Source organism: Rhinopithecus bieti, unplaced genomic scaffold, assembly GCF_001698545.2.
Source record: "Rhinopithecus bieti isolate Rb0 unplaced genomic scaffold, ASM169854v2 scaffold_46389, whole genome shotgun sequence".
Classification (NCBI taxonomy): domain Eukaryota; kingdom Metazoa; phylum Chordata; class Mammalia; order Primates; family Cercopithecidae; genus Rhinopithecus; species Rhinopithecus bieti.
Window position 1 is genome coordinate 249706 of NW_016818836.1, and position 15604 is coordinate 265309.

At 41.2% G+C, this 15604-nt stretch overlaps 1 protein-coding gene across 2 annotated transcripts in view; it reads right to left on the bottom strand.

Moving 5' to 3' along the window:
• Nucleotides 1-9378: 9378 nt before the first annotated feature.
• Nucleotides 9379-15604, bottom strand: part of LOC108518886 (lysine-rich coiled-coil protein 1) — a 28836-nt gene continuing 22610 nt past the window's right edge. For both annotated transcript variants that reach the window (XM_017857587.1, XM_017857588.1), the window contains exon 4: nucleotides 9379-10757. In XM_017857587.1, the coding sequence (XP_017713076.1) occupies nucleotides 9956-10735 (780 nt within the window). In that variant the 5' untranslated portion in view covers nucleotides 10736-10757 and the 3' untranslated portion in view covers nucleotides 9379-9955. The remainder of the gene's footprint in view (nucleotides 10758-15604) is intronic.

Sequence of the window (15604 nt, forward strand, 5' to 3'; positions counted from 1 at the left end):
CCGTAGAGGTCCATACTTTATGTTCCTGGAGGCACCAGCTGAGTCACTGATGCACTCCTGCATCCAGCATGTTTAAGGGGGACAGTCTGGGGAGGGACAGTCTGGGGAGGGCAGGGAAGAGCCTAGAGGGTCCCTTAGTGATCAGGGCTGTGATGGGGGTGTTACTGGAAAAGGGACCCTATCCAGACCCCAAGAGAGGGTTCTTGGATCTTTTGAAAGAAGGAATTTGGGGCAAGTCCATAAAGTGAAAGCAAGTTTATTAAGAAAGTAAAGAAATAAAAGAATGCTTGCTCCATAGGCAGAGCAGCAGCATGAGCTGCTTGACTGACTATATTTACAGTTATTTCTTGATCCTCTGCTAAACAAAGGGTGGATTATTCATGGGTTTTCTGGGAAAGGGGTGGGTAATCCTGGAACTGAGGGTTCCTGCCCTTTTTAGACCCTATAGGGTAACTTCCTGATGTTGCCATGGCATTTGTAAACTGTCATGGCACTGGCAGGAGTGTCATTTAGCATGGGAATGCATTATAATTACCATATAGTGAGCAGTGAGGATGACCAGAGGTCACCTTCGTCACCCTCTTGGTTTTGGCTGGCTTCTTTACTGCATCCTGTTTTATCAGCAAGGTCTTTGTGACCTGTGTCTTGTGTGGACTTTCTATCTCATACTGATTTAGAATGCCTAAGCTAGTGGGAATGCAGCCCTGCAGGTCTCAGCCTTACTATACCTAGCCCCTATTCAAGATGGAATTGCTCTGGTTCGTTTGCCTCTCACAGGGGCAGTGCACAGTCACATCTTGGTCTCTGCTGCCTCATCCTTCCAGATCTTTCAGATGTTTGCCGTCTGGCATTCTTGGATAGGAAGACTGCTTCCAAAGTGATGCAGGATTTTTCTCGGACACTTTTCCAACTGCAGACTTCTGGTCTTCGATCCTCCTGCCCATGCCTAGCTGTGCCCCAGGCAGGAGGTGCCCTTCCCACTTGGGCTTGCACTCTGGTGGGGATCCTGCAGCCACCAAGACTGCATGCTCAACCCCAGTAGGAGGGGGTGTGTGAGCAAGTGAGTGCCTCATCTTGCCAGCCACTCCAAGTGCCCTTTGGGGCTTGCAGCTGGATCAGGCCTGTTGGAAGCGACTCCCAGGGTGAACTCTGACATCCAGGTGAAGTGAACTTGGTGGCGCCCAAACAGTAAAGCGCTGACTCTGAAGCCTCAGAGGGGGTGTTACAGCCATGCTAACAGTTCTTTTAGTCCCACGGTCAGCAGCCTGACAAACAGAGGCATGTTAACAACGAATGGGGGGGGGTGTGTTAACAACTCTTCAGTCCTGTTGTCTGCTCCTGCTGGAGGCTCCCTGGCTGGCTGCCTGCACTGCTTCTCATGGCAAGTGGCTGCTACTGGTCGCAGACAGTAGAGGAGGTGTGGAGGGCTATGGTGTTACTGTCTTCTTCGTACCCTTTGCTGACAATGGAAGGGTGAAAAGGGCAGAGAAAACTTTTATGAAGCGATGAAACAGCTCTCAGCGGAGAGGGGATGCGAAAGGTGGTCCCTGACCTGAAGTCGGGTGGTCTCTCTCTCAGTGTGGCTGAGTCTGGGGTTTTTATGGGTTCAGAAGTGGGGACTGCATGCTGATTGGTTTATGAGTATGCAAAAAAGGCTAAAATAAAGGCACCATTCGAAGGTGGCATGACAGTGTGGAAAACCAATTAGGGAAGGGTAGAGATATGTAAAGTAAGTGAAAGGTTGGGATCAGTCAGAGGAAAGTGCACCAACAGGAAGAGGGGTTCTCAGTTCAGTCCATGGATTTATCCACGACTTGTAGCTTAGCTTTCAGACTTTTAAACTGCCTTTGGTTTGAAAGTTGGGTTTCACTGGGGACATGCTGCTATCTGCCTAGGGGTTTGTCTGTCTCCTACCACTATTAAAAGTACTAAATCAGTGCATCTAGCCTGAGGGCTGCCCCTAGTCTGGCCAGCAGAGGTTTTTGTTTTGTTTTTCTTTTGTTTTAATTAAAATTTTAATTAAAAGGGACTAATATAGAGGGTTTTTAAAAAATTACCATATGTGTTGAGTATTTGTGCTATACCAAGCACTTCCCATATATTTTCTCATTTAATCCTCAGAATAGCAAGGGTGATTGCCTTATCTCCATCCTATAGATGAGAAAGCTGAGACTCAGAGAAATTAAGAAACTCACGAGGTCATGTTGTAAGTAAGTTAGTTTTTGCTGTGTCATAAACCACCCAACTGTTTATGATTTCAAACAGGTAATACTTGTTTTTCAACAACTGGATGGGGGCTGGATGGCCAAGGGGTCTCATATTTTAGGGACAGGAAGAGCTCATCGTCAGCTGGGTGTTGGGGATGCGACCACAAGTCTCATTATCCAGGAGAGCTTGAACATAGGGGTTGAGTTCCAAAAGCAGCATAAGGGCAGCAACACAAGAACTTTCCATGTCTCACTTATGTCATATTTGCTATTCTCCCATTGGCCAAAGCAGGTCACAAGGGCATGGCCAGCCAGTATGGAAGGGGACAACCAAAGGGGTGGACACAGGGAGTGAGAATTGCTGCCATTTTCCCCAACAAAGAATCTACCATCCATAGCTTCTAAGTGTACAACTGGAAATCAAAACTAAGTTTGTCTTACTTCAAAGTTCAAAACTACTGCCCGGGGTCTAGGAATCCAGAACATTCCACACATTGCCTAAGCCAACAACCTGTTGCACACACACACCTGCAACTGTTTTGCAAATGTATATGGATCTGGTTGTCACTGATAAAATGCAAATTAATTTAGATGTATTATTCAGTTCATAGTATAATTTTGTTGTATTTTCAAATCAACAGATATTTATGTAATTTCGAAGCAGCTCTTCACAAAATATTCATTAGTTACAAAAGGACGTCACTTCACAGGGAAAAATCTGGCAGGTGTCACCTTAAGTAACCAAAACGAACATCATCAGTAATAGGACAAATTGCAAGCATGTGCCTCCTGATAGTCTAGCATGAAGAACACAGCATCACTTCTATGATGTTCCTGCCAATAATACATAATTGGAATCTAATCCTAAAGCAACAAATTCAAATTAAGGAAAATTCTACAAAATAATTGGCCTGTAATAGAAGTGTAAAAGTCATGAAAGTTAAGGAAAGACTGAAGAACTGTTCCAGACTGAAGATGAAAGAGACATGAGAAATAAGTGCAGTGATGATTCTGAACTGAATCCTGACTTGGCAAAACTTGAATAGGAACTGTTGGTTGGATGGTAGAAATATATTAATGTTGATTTTCTGATTTTGCTAGCTATATTACAATTTTAAGAAGACACACAGTATTTAGGGGTTATAAGGAGTCAGGTCAGGAACTTTCAAGTCATTTAGTAAAATAAAAGTTCTTTGTACTTTAATTCTAAGACTTCTATAAATTTGAGGTTATTTTTAAAAGACTTAAAAAAAACTCCTTTAAAGTCTCTTAAAATGCTGTCCTATTAATAATAGATTTTAAATTTGTTTTATTTTATCAAGGTTTTGTGTGCCCATAGTTTGAAGTATTGTTTTATTTATTAAAACATTGTTTAATGTCACTCCATTCAGAGGTAATGAACTGTTAGTTTGTTGTTGTTTTTGAGACAGAGTCTCGCTCTGTCACCCAGGTTGGAGTGCAATGGTGCAATCTCAGCTCACTGCAACCTCTGCCTCCCGGGTTCAAGCAATTCTCCTGCCTCAACCTCCTGAGTAGCTGGGATTACAGGCACCTGCCACCATGCCTAGCTAATTTTTGTATTTTTAGTAGAGACAGGGTTTCACCATGTTAGTCAGGCTGGTCTGGAACCCCTGACCTCAGGTGATCCATCTGCCTTAGCCTCCCAAAGTGCTGGGATTACAGGTATGAGCCACTTTGCCTGACCTGAAGTGTTAGTTTTATGTCTTTTTTTTTTTTTTTTTAAAGAGCAATAGTTCCCTTATCTCCACTTTCCCCCTTTCCTGCACCTCAGAGGCAACTACTTTCAGCTGATTACTTTGACAGGCATGACCTTATTTCCACATAATTGCTTATGTCATGATTTTTTTCTTTTTGAGATACGGTCTTGCTGTGTTGCCCAGGAGGGAGTGCAGTGGTGCTCTTGTAGCTCACTACAACCTTCAACTCCTGGGCTCAAATGATCCTCTGGCTTCAGTCTCCTCAGTAGCTGGGACTACAGGTACATGCCACCATGCCTGGCTAATTTATTTTCGCAGAGACAAGGTCTCACTGTGTTGCTTGGGCTGATCTTTAACTCCTAGGCTCAAGTGATCCTCCCGCCTTGGCCTCCCGAAGTGTTGGAATACAGGTGTTAAATCAAGTTTAGCCTAAAGCTGCCTCCTCACATATGTCAGTGTGGCCTAAAGGTTTGTCTGTATATCGTGACAAGTGGAGTAACAGACTACACTTGTGCCAATCACTGAGTTTTGGCCAAATGTAGCCAACTGTTCAAACCATGTTCAGATAAGGCAAATGCCAAGCTGTAGCCAAATTCACCTGTCTCTGTACCTCATTTCCATTTTCTGTCCATAAACCTTCCACCACGTGACTGCGCTGGTGTCCGAGCCTACTCTGGCTGGGACGGCTACCCAATTCTTGAACTGTTTATTGCTCAATTAAACTCCTTTAAATTTAATTTGGCTGAAGTCCTTCCTTCCTTCCTCCCTCCCTCCTTCCTTCCTTCCTTTTATTTTTGAGATGGAGTCTTGCTCTGTTGCCCAGACGGGAGTGCAATGGCACGATCTCGGCTCACTGCAAGCTCTGCCTCCTGGGCTCATGCCATTCTCCTGCCTCAGCCTCCCCAGTAGCTGGGACTACAGGCGCCCACCACCACGGTCGGCTAATTTTTTTGTATTTTTAGTAGAGACGGGGTTTCACCGTGTAGCCAGGATGGTCTCCATCTCCTGACCTCATGATCTGCCCGCCTTGGCCTCCCAAAGTGCTGGGATTACAGGCGTGAGCCACTGCGCCTGGCCTGAAGTTTTTCTTTTATCACAGGTGTGAATCATTGTACCTGGGTGTCCTAAATTTTTAAAAACTATCATGCAAGTCATAGTTACTTCCTCAAGACTGTCATTATCACATACTTGTAGTGTGCCCTTGCTCAATTTTTATGGTTTTAATTTAAAAATTGGAAAAAGGATCTGCCTGCTATACTGTGTAGTTCAGTTGTGTGCGCTAACTACTGAACCATGGCATCTATTTTGAAACCGTTTTGAAGAAATCACAGTACTTGGGTATCTTACTGAATATTCTTAGGTAGTTGGCTCCTGAACAATGTGGGGGTTAGAGGCTCTGAACCCTGTGCAGTAGAAAATCCGAGTATAACTTGTGACTCTCCCAAAACTTTACTAATGGCCTGCTGTTGACTGGAAGACTTACCATATCATAAACAGTGGATTAACACCTATTTTGCATGTTACATCTAGTGCATGCTGTATTCTTACAATAAAGTAAGCTAGAGAACAAAATGTTACTAAAAATCATAAGGAAGAGAACATAGATTTACTATTAAGTAGAAGTGGATCATCATCAAGATCTTCATCCTCAACATTAGTTGAGAAGGCTCAGGAGGAGAAGAGGAGGGGTTGGTCTTGCTGTCTTTTTTTTTTTTTTTTTTTTTTTTTGAGATGGAGTTTAGCTCTAGTTGCCCAGGCTGGAGTGCAATGGCGTGATCTCGGCTCACTGCAACCTCTGCCTCCTGGGTTCAAATGATTCTCCTGCCTCAGCCTCCCGAGTAGCTGGAATTACATGTGTCACCATGCCCCGCTAATTTTGTATTTTCAGTAGAGACGGGGTTTCTCCATGTTGATCAGGCTGGTCTCGAACTCCCGACCTCAGGTGATCCGTCGGCCTTGAACTCCCAAAGTGCTGAGATTACAGGTGTGAGCCACCACGCCTTGCCTTGGTCTTGCTGTCTTAAGTGTGGCAGAGGCAGAAGAAAATCTGCGTATAAGTGGACATGTGCAATTCAAGGCCATGTTGTTCAAGGGTCAATGGTAGTTTTGAATTTCCCCCAAGCATTAGACTCAAAATAACCTGTGAAAAAGAATTTTGTCAGCTCTAAAAATGCTGATAATTCAGCTGACCTTGTTTGTAATACCTGTTAATAAAGACTATACTATCTTGGGGTTTTCAGAGAAGAAGGTATCTTTTAGGACTGATAATTCACAGCCTACTTGTGCTCTACTTTGGTTCTCTTTTGACCAGTAGACCAGACATGTTAAAAACAGAGGCAGTAAAACAGCACAAAATAATCTTACTCTGTCAATGCCGTGGAAGAACAGTTAATTTGGGGATCTACTCAGTCACTCTAAGACTAGTCACATAGTCAGTTATAAATCTACCTAATAATATAGTTTTTTAGCCTATATTATCATTTTGTCCAAACCAAAAAAAAAAAAAAAAGTTATATTCCTTACCTATAGAGAAATATATCACCAAGTGTATTTCCTTATTGTTAGGATTAAGTCATCAAGGAACGGGAATGTCTAATTTTTCTGTTCTTGGTGATTTTGATACAGCTGTGATGACTGGAGGAACACCAGGGTCTTTGGTCTCGCGCTGACAGGATTGACATGGACACACATGGATTGGTTTTAAGAAGCAAAAAGTTTAATAGGCTAGAAAGAAGGAAAGAAGAAAACAGCTCCCCTGTACAGAGATAAAGGGAGGGGGGATTCAAACAAAGAGAAAACCCTGTGTGCCACAGAAAAGTGGCTGCTTATATTGGGATGCTGGAGGAGGCGGTGTCTGGTTTCCATAGGGCCCAGGGGATTGGTTTGACAGGTATGTCATTCACGTAGCCCATGAAAAAACTGGCCCTCCCATCCTAGCCTTTTAACATGCAAATACAGGGTGTCTTGCCGTTCTACACACGGGGGTATGTTGGGACAAGGGAGAAGGCTGAGGGAATCGCCATGTTTGGGTGGACCCAGTTTCTAATGGCTGGGATTTGCATAGCAAAGCTTGGCAGCCCTGCTCTAAGAGCAGGGGCTTTCCTGCTAGATAAGACGTTTCTGGAACTGCTTTAAAAGAAACAAAAACTTCCCAAGGACCCCCTTTTCCTCTCTAGCTGCCTAAAATAATTTCTTAATAACTCCTATAACAATTCATGTTGGGTTCTAATGGTCGCCTCTTCCCCTTCTAGGCTCCAGTCTAAGATGATTTTTTTTTTTTTTTTTTTTGAGATGGAGTTTTACTCTTTTTTCCCAGGCTGGAATGCAATGGCATGATCTTGGCTCACTGCAACCTCCGCCTCCCAGGTTCAAGCGACTCTCCTGCTTCATCCTCCCGAGTAGCTGGCATTATAGGCGCTCGCCACCACACCTGGCTAATTTTGTATTTTTAGTAGAGACAAGGTTTCACCATGTTGGCCAGGCTGGTCTCAAACTCCTGACCTCTGATGGCCTCTCAAAGTGCTGGCATTACAGGCATGAGCCACCGTGCCTGGCCTGTGTGTTTGAAATGTATTATGGGAACTGGCTCATGTTAAATGATTATGGAGGCTGAGAAGACCTGCAATCTGCCATCTCTAAGATGCATAACTAGGAAAGCCTGTGGTTTAATTCAGTCAGTGTGAAGGCCTGGGAACTTGGGGGTTAGGGTGGGATTAGGTTAGGGTGTAAGTTCTAGTTGAATGTGAAACCCTGAGAACCAGGAGCACCAATGTCCAAGGAAAGGAGAAGATGGATGTCTCAGCAAAAAAAGAGTAGGCAGATTTGCCCTTTTTCCTCCTTTTTGTTCTGTTTGGGGCCTCAACAGATTGGATGATCACATTGGGAAGGCCATTTGCTTTACTAATTCACCAATTCAAATGTTATTAATCTCTTCTGGAAACACCTTCACAGACACACCCAAAAACAATGTTTACCAGATACTCAGACATCCCTTAGCCCAGTCAAGGTGACACACACAATTAAAAATCACAGATGATTAAAAAAATAACAGATGGGAAGAGAGTATAGGCATGCTAATAAAAGTTTAAGTAATAATGATTTTATCCAGTGTTTATCTTTTCAGACTAAAAGTTGCATTTTAGAATACAAAATGGGAAGGGCAGTTAACTTTTGTTTGTGAATTTCCATCTCCCTACCATGGTAAAAATAATTTTAGCAAAACAACTTTAATGTTAATATTATAATAGACATGTAAGCACAACATTGTAGAATACAAAGAGAATTTTTTTCTTTCTTTTTTTAAGTGGGGCTTGGGAATTTTCATTTCACAGTCTCCTTGTTATCCAAGGCATTTTTAGAGGCCAGTCTTTCCAGTCACATTTGATAATGAGGAAGATGAACTAATTGACTTCCCCAAAGTCACATAACAACTTCATGGCATAGCTGAGACTAGACTCCTGGGATTCAGATTCTCAGGCCATCAGTCTTTCTACAACAAAACAGTGATGCTTAAATACTTTAGATGCATATCACAAAAAAGGGGATTATTAGAATGAAAACACTGATTAGGACAAGATAATTTAATGGCATTTTATTTCCGATAAACTCTTCTCTCTTCAGTTTTAACTATTTGAAAAAATTGTGGGCATGTCAGAGGCATGTAAACTAGAGTAACTCCATCTTGAATAGCAGCTGGGCAAAATGAGGCTGAAACCTACTGGGCTGTATTCCCAGATGGTTAAGGCACTCTAAGCCACAGGATGACATAGGAGGTCAGCACAAAATACAGATCATAAAAACCTTGCTGATAAAACAGGTTGCAGAAAAGAAGCCAGACAAAACCCACCAAAACCAAGATGGCCACCGAGAGTGACCACTGGTCGTCCTCACTGCTAAACTCCCACGAGTGCCATGCCAGTTTACAAATGCCATGGCAACGTCAGAAGTTACCCTATATGGCCTAAAAGGGGGATGCGTATCAAGAAATAACCATAAAAATGGGCAACCAGCAGCCCTCTGGGCTGCTCTGTGGAACAGCCATTCTTCTATTCCTTTACTTTCCTGATAAACTTGCTTTCACTTTATTCTATGGGCTTGCCTTGAATTCTTTCTTGTGTGAGATCCAAGAACCCTCTCTTGGGGTCTAGATTCGGACCTCTTTCCTGTAACATCGTTCTGGCGACCAGTGAAGACACTATAGTGAGGAAACCCCTGACCCAAAAGCTAACTTTGGGTAAGTGGTGGGGTCCTGTAACAGTCAGTCATAGATTTCCACCTTAAAAACCAGGTTCACATGTGAGTAAGCAAGGTATAATAGATAAGGAATTTTTTACAACTTTAAAGTGTGACCTACCCAAAAGATCTTGCCTCTTAAGTATGAACTGCCAAGTTATTCTCTCCTCCTCCCAAGAGAAAAATCATTGTTAAATAGGAACAGACTGACACACAACATGTAGAAATTAGAATACTTTATTATAAATATTTCCAGAATATAAACTGATTTTGTATCAAGATTATTTGAAACTTTAGAAACTTTATGTAACCTAAGATTATAATGTATTTCATTTTCCACTTTCCAGCCTAGAAAATACACTGCAAGTTAGATCTAATAAAGGAGAAAAAAATTGCTTCATAGAGAAAAACCAATGAACATAAAATACCCAACTCAAAACTGTAACAAACCCAATCAAGAAACAGATTGTGCAAAGTCCATTAATCCTCCAATTTAAAATAAATAACCTCCCAAGAGAAAATAATTCCACCATCAAAGCAATTTGATGAATAAAAGCAGAGTCACTTTCATTAAAGGAAATTACACTATATGTCAAAAAAATGTAATAATGCTTTTAGAAAATGAGGAGAAGTAATTTCTGTGTTGGACAGCAAGCATGCTAAACACTTTCTGTTCACTTGGCCTTTGTTAGAAGTTAACCTATTCACATAAGAAAAGTGGTATGAACATGGACATCATAAAACCAAGCTCTCACCTATTTTTTCAACTTAATTTTGGAAGAACCAACTTTGAAATCTTCAAAATCCAAGAATAGATTGGTCCCAAAGCATTTCCTCCTCTGTCCTTTCTTGGCCTTGTTCCTTTTTCTTTTTTGTACGCTTACGTTCCTCTTTCTTAGAGACTACATCTCGGCTTTTTTTCTCCTTTCGATTCTTAAGCTTTCCTGTACTGACATGTACGGTTTCTATTTCCACCTCTGTCTTCTTTCTTTGGATGCTCTTGTGTTTGTCTAAATCAGTTTCCTCACAACTTTTTTTTCTCTTATGCTTGGACCGCTCCTCCTCTGATTTTTCTCTGCCTTCCTCTGGGCACCTTTTCCTCTTCTGATGTATCTGTTTGTGACTGGCTTGATGAGTACTGATACTGTTATCTGAGGAGAAGTGCTTGTAAACTCTAGATTCTACACCATGTGAGCCACAAATATATTCTTGCTGATTAAAGTTCAGGGGTACTGGTTTTTCTGAGAAACAGTCCCTGGTGAACTGACAGTAGCTCAGAGAGTCTAGTCTCAATCTGCTGTCATGGGCTGGTAACCACTGGGGCAACCGATTTTCCACTGTTTGTGAAATATTGCATGATCTTGGGTAGGTCTGGATGGTTTCAGATGGGAGTCTCTGGTCAAACATTCTATATGTGGGTCTGGAATTAACCTCTCCTTTGTACCCACAGGTTTCCAAATAGTCCCCTCTCATCTTTCTGAAACAAGTCTTTGGCTCTAAGCCTCTGGCTTTCTGTACTTTAATATAATCTTCAAGTTCATCTTGAAAAGAGTCATATGTCTTCTTTGAATGCTTCATTAGGTTGACAAAATGGAATTTTCTGCAAAAAAGGGAGAAAATTCTTACCAGATTATCTTGTCCTGAGCATTTCCTTTGCTTTTTTTTTTTTTTTTTTCCGAGATGGAGTCTCGCTCTGTCGCCCAGACTGGAGTGCAGTGGGGGTGCTCTTGGGTCACTGCAACCTCCGCCTCTTGGGTTCAAGCGATTCTCCTGCCTCAGACTCCCAAGTAGCTGGGATTACAGGCGCTTGCCACCACGTCCAGCTAATTTTTGTATTTTTAGTAGACACAAGGTTTCACCATGTTGACCAGGCTGGTCTCAAAGTCCTGGCCTCAAGCGATCCACCCACCTCAGCCTCCCAAACTGCTAGGATTACAGGCATGAGCCACTGCACCTGGCCTCCTTTGCTCTTGATGAGAGCTTTGAAAAACAAAGCAGCTCAAACAAATTACAACCTAGTTTAGCATAAAAGTTGAGTATCTTGACATTATATGCCAAAGGGTAGCATCAGGATGGTCAGATACCTCCTAGGTCATGTACCAGTAACTTTACCCTTCTCAGAAGTGAGAGGAAAAGGGCAGAAGGGAACTGATACACATGTTGCTGTCATAGGGACAAAATGTGAGACAAGTAGGGATGTGTGGATAGGAACCACACAACCACAGTGGGTGTCTTGGTATTAATGTTCAAATAATTTCTGAAGTTCTCATGAATTGGTTTCCTATATATTAGGTTTCTAAGACAAGTAAAAGAACCACAGATATAGAATTTTATTTTTAAAATCTTCAGTTTACTCAAGATAAAATAAACATACTCACCTGACGAGAGTACTGTTAAGACTTAACAATAAAAAGATGTTTATAAAAGGGACTGGGAATGCTGAAAATTGGAAATTCAGTTATACGATGAAAACTACTTTTAGGTATCAGGTATGAGGGAAGATGAAGGAACAGAGTTCTGTATCTTCTGTGTAAGCTTGGATTTCATTCCACTACTTCTCATTGGTGAAAAAAGCATTCTAGAATGTCTTCTGGTTTGTTCTCTCTTAAAGTACTGGTGAGAGGCATAAGGGAAGAAACAGGGTGAAAACTGAAAGGGGATAGGGCTGATGTGGATAAAAGTTTCAGAAGAAACTTACAGTAGATACACCGTTTTTGTTTGCTGGATTCTTTTTTGGGGGGAGGGGCAGGACTGTTCCTGATTCTTTACTTTCCTCACCTCAAATCCTGAATAAATACAAATACAGCAGAAAATATACTTACTATAAAATTATAATGCCAAATATATATGTGTGTGTGTGTGTCTATATCTATCTATCTATCTATCTATCTATCTATCTATATCTATATCTATATCTATATATATTTTGAGATGGAGTCTTGCCCTATCGCCCTGGCTGGAGTTCAATGGCACGATCTCGTCTCACTGCAACCTCCACCTCTGGGGTTCAAGTGATTCTCTTGCCTCAGCCTCCTGAGTAGCTGGGACTACAGGTGCACACCACCATGCCTGGCTAATTTTGTATTTTAGTAGAGATGGGGTTTCACCATGTTGGCCAGGCTGGTCTCCAACTCTTGACCTCAGGTGATCTGCCTGCCTCGGCCTCCCAAAGTGCTGGGATTACAGGTGGGAGCCACTGTGGCCACCTGCCCTTTATATTTTTGGTAATACAGTTTATCTCAAAAAATTAGGAGGGCATATATCCCATGTAGAACTGAACTCTTCTTCAGCTCTCAGAAACAAGGCTTGTTTCTGCTAAAGGGAAGAAATGTTCAATTCTCCATGGGATATACTCCCTCCTAATTTTCTGAGGCTAATGATCAGCCAGTTTTCAAATTTGGAAATTTGAGGTTAAAAGAAAATCTAAATGAAGCCTAGTTTGTCAAGTTAGAAAACATAGTTCCTGTTCAACTTAAATAGTATAAAATTCTGACTAGAAAATAATAAAAAATAATGTAACAAATACTTGCTTAAATATGGGCAAACTATTTTAACCTATACTTCAGAAAAGAATATATGCAAATAGCCAATAAGCACATGAATAGATGTTTAAAAGCACTGATCAGCAAGTAAATATGAATTAAAACCACAATGAGATACCACTATGCACTTACTAGAATGACTAAAATGAAAAAGACTAACAATACCAGTGCTGATAAGGATCTGGAACTCTCATACATTGTTGATAGGAATGTAAAATGGTACAACCACTTGAAAAACAGTTTGGCAATTTCTTAAGAAGTTAAACATACATTTACTATATGAATGCAGTTATTCTATTTCTAGGTATTTACTTAAAGGAAAAGGAGATACAGTTATGCACTGCATAACAATGTTTTGGTCAACAATGGACTAAATGAATATATGATGGTGGTCCCTTAAAATTATAGTGGAGCTGAGAAATTCACAATAATGTGAATAATGCACAATGCATTATTCATGTGTTTGTAGTGATGCTGGTATAAACAAATCTACTATACTGCCATATAAAAGTATAGCATATACTATGTACAGTACATAAGATTTGATAACTATATTACTAGTTTATGGTTTATTTACTATACTATATTTTAAATTGTTATTTTAGAGTATATTCTTTCTCCTTATTGAAAAAAAGTTAACTGTAAAACAGCCTCAGGTAGGTCCTTCCGAGGGTATTCCAGAAAATGGCACCATAGGAGATGACAGCTCCATGCATGTTACTGCCCCTGAAGACCCTCCAGTGGCACAAGATGTGGAGGTAGAAGACAGTGATGATGATCCTGACCCCTGTGTAGGCTTAGGCCAATGTGTGTGTTTGTGTCTTAGCTTTTCATAAAAAAGTTTACCAAGTGAAAAAAAAAAAAAAAAAAGGGCCAGGTGTGGTGGCCCATGCCTGTAATCCCAGAACTTTGGGAGGCCAGGTGGGTGGATCACTTGAAGTCAGGAGTTCGAGACCAGTCTGGTCAATATCGTGAAACCCCCGACTCTACTAAAAATACAAAAATTAGCGGGGCATGGTGGCACATGCCTGTAATCCCAGCTGCTGGGGAGGCTGAGGCTGGAGAATCGCCTGACTCTAGGAGGCAGAGGTTGCAGTGAGCCGAGATCGTGCCTCTGCACTCCAGCCTGGGCAACAGAGCGAGACTCCATCTCAAAAAAATTAAAAAATTAAAAATTTAAAAATAGGAAAAGGCCAAGATAAAGATATAAAGAAATAAAATATTTTTGTGCCACTGGACAATGTGTTTTAATCTAAGTGTGATTACAAAAGAGTCAAAAAGTTAAAAAAAATTAAAAGTTTATAAAGTGAAAAAATTACAGTAAGCTAGGGTTAATTTATTACTAAAACAAAAATATTTAAAAAATAAATTTAGTGGGCTGGGTGTGGTGGCTCACGCCTGTAATCCCAGCACTTTGGGAGGCTGAAGTAGGCAGATCACCTCAGGTTAGGAGTTGGAGACCAGCCTGGCCAACATGGTGAAACACCATCTCTAGTAATAATACAAAAATTAGCTGGGTGTGGTGTGGGCCTGTAATCCCAGCTACTTGGGAGGCTGAGGCAGGAGAATTGCTTGAACCTGGGAGGCAGAGGGTACAGTGAGCCGAGATCGCGCCACTGCACTGTAGCCTGGGTGACAGAGCGAGACTTTGTCTCTAAATAAATAAATAAATAAATAATTTAGTGTAGCCTAAGTGTACAGTATTTATAGTCTACAGCAGTGTACAGTAGTATCTTAGGCCTTCCCATCAACTCACCACTCACTGACTCAGAACAACTTGCAGTCCTGCAAGCTCCTCCATTCATGGTAAATGCCCCATATCGGTGTACTACTTTTTCTAATCTTTCATATCTTTTTACTGTTTCTTTTGTTTAGATAGGTTTAGATACACAAACACTTACTGTTGTGTTACAATTGCCTACAGTACTCGGTATAGTAACATGCTGTACAGATTTGTAGCCTAGGAGCAATCGGCTATATCATATAGCCTAGGTGTGTAGTAAGTTATACCATCACTCTATGATGTTTGCACAATGAGAAAATCATGACACATTTCTCAGAATATATCCTGGTCGTTAATTGACACATGACTGTGTGCCTATACAAAGACCTGCACATGAATGTTCATATAGTTTTATTTGTGATAGCCCCTGAAAGAAAAGAAACTCAAATGTCAATCAACAGGGGAATGGATTAAATCAAACAGTGGTATAACGATACAATGAAATACTATCAGTCATAAAAAGGAATAAACTATATTGATACACATTATGTGAGTGAATCTCAAAATAATGAAAATAATTATAATTCTTTTTTACTATTCAAAATAGTGACACACTAGGCATAGTGGCTCATGCCTGTAATCCCAGCACTTTGAGAGGCTGAAGTGGCAGAATTGCTTGAGTACAGAAGTTCAAGACCAACCTGGCCAACACAGGGAGAACCCATTTCTAAAAATAAATAAATAAATAAAAAGTAATAGAAGGCTGACAAAAGAGTACATACGATATGATTCCATTTACATAAAACTCTAGAAAATGGAAACTCTAACAGTGGTTGCTTGGGGAGAGGTGGGAGGAAAAGATTCTAAAGGGGTGTTTTTTGGGGGATGATGGATATGTCCATTATCTTGATTGTGGTGATCATTTCATGGCTATATACATCTGCCAAAACCTACCAAATTGTATACCTTAAATACATACAGTTTACTGCATGCTAACTATGCCTCAATAATGCTGTTTTTAAAAAGTGACTAATGGCCGGGCGCAGTGGCTCAGGCCTGTAATCCCAGCACTTTGGGAGGCTGACGCAGGCAGATCACCTGAGGTCAGGAGTTTGAGACCAGCCTGGCCAACATGCTGAAACCCCCATCTCTACTAAAAATACAAAAAATTAGCCAGGTGTG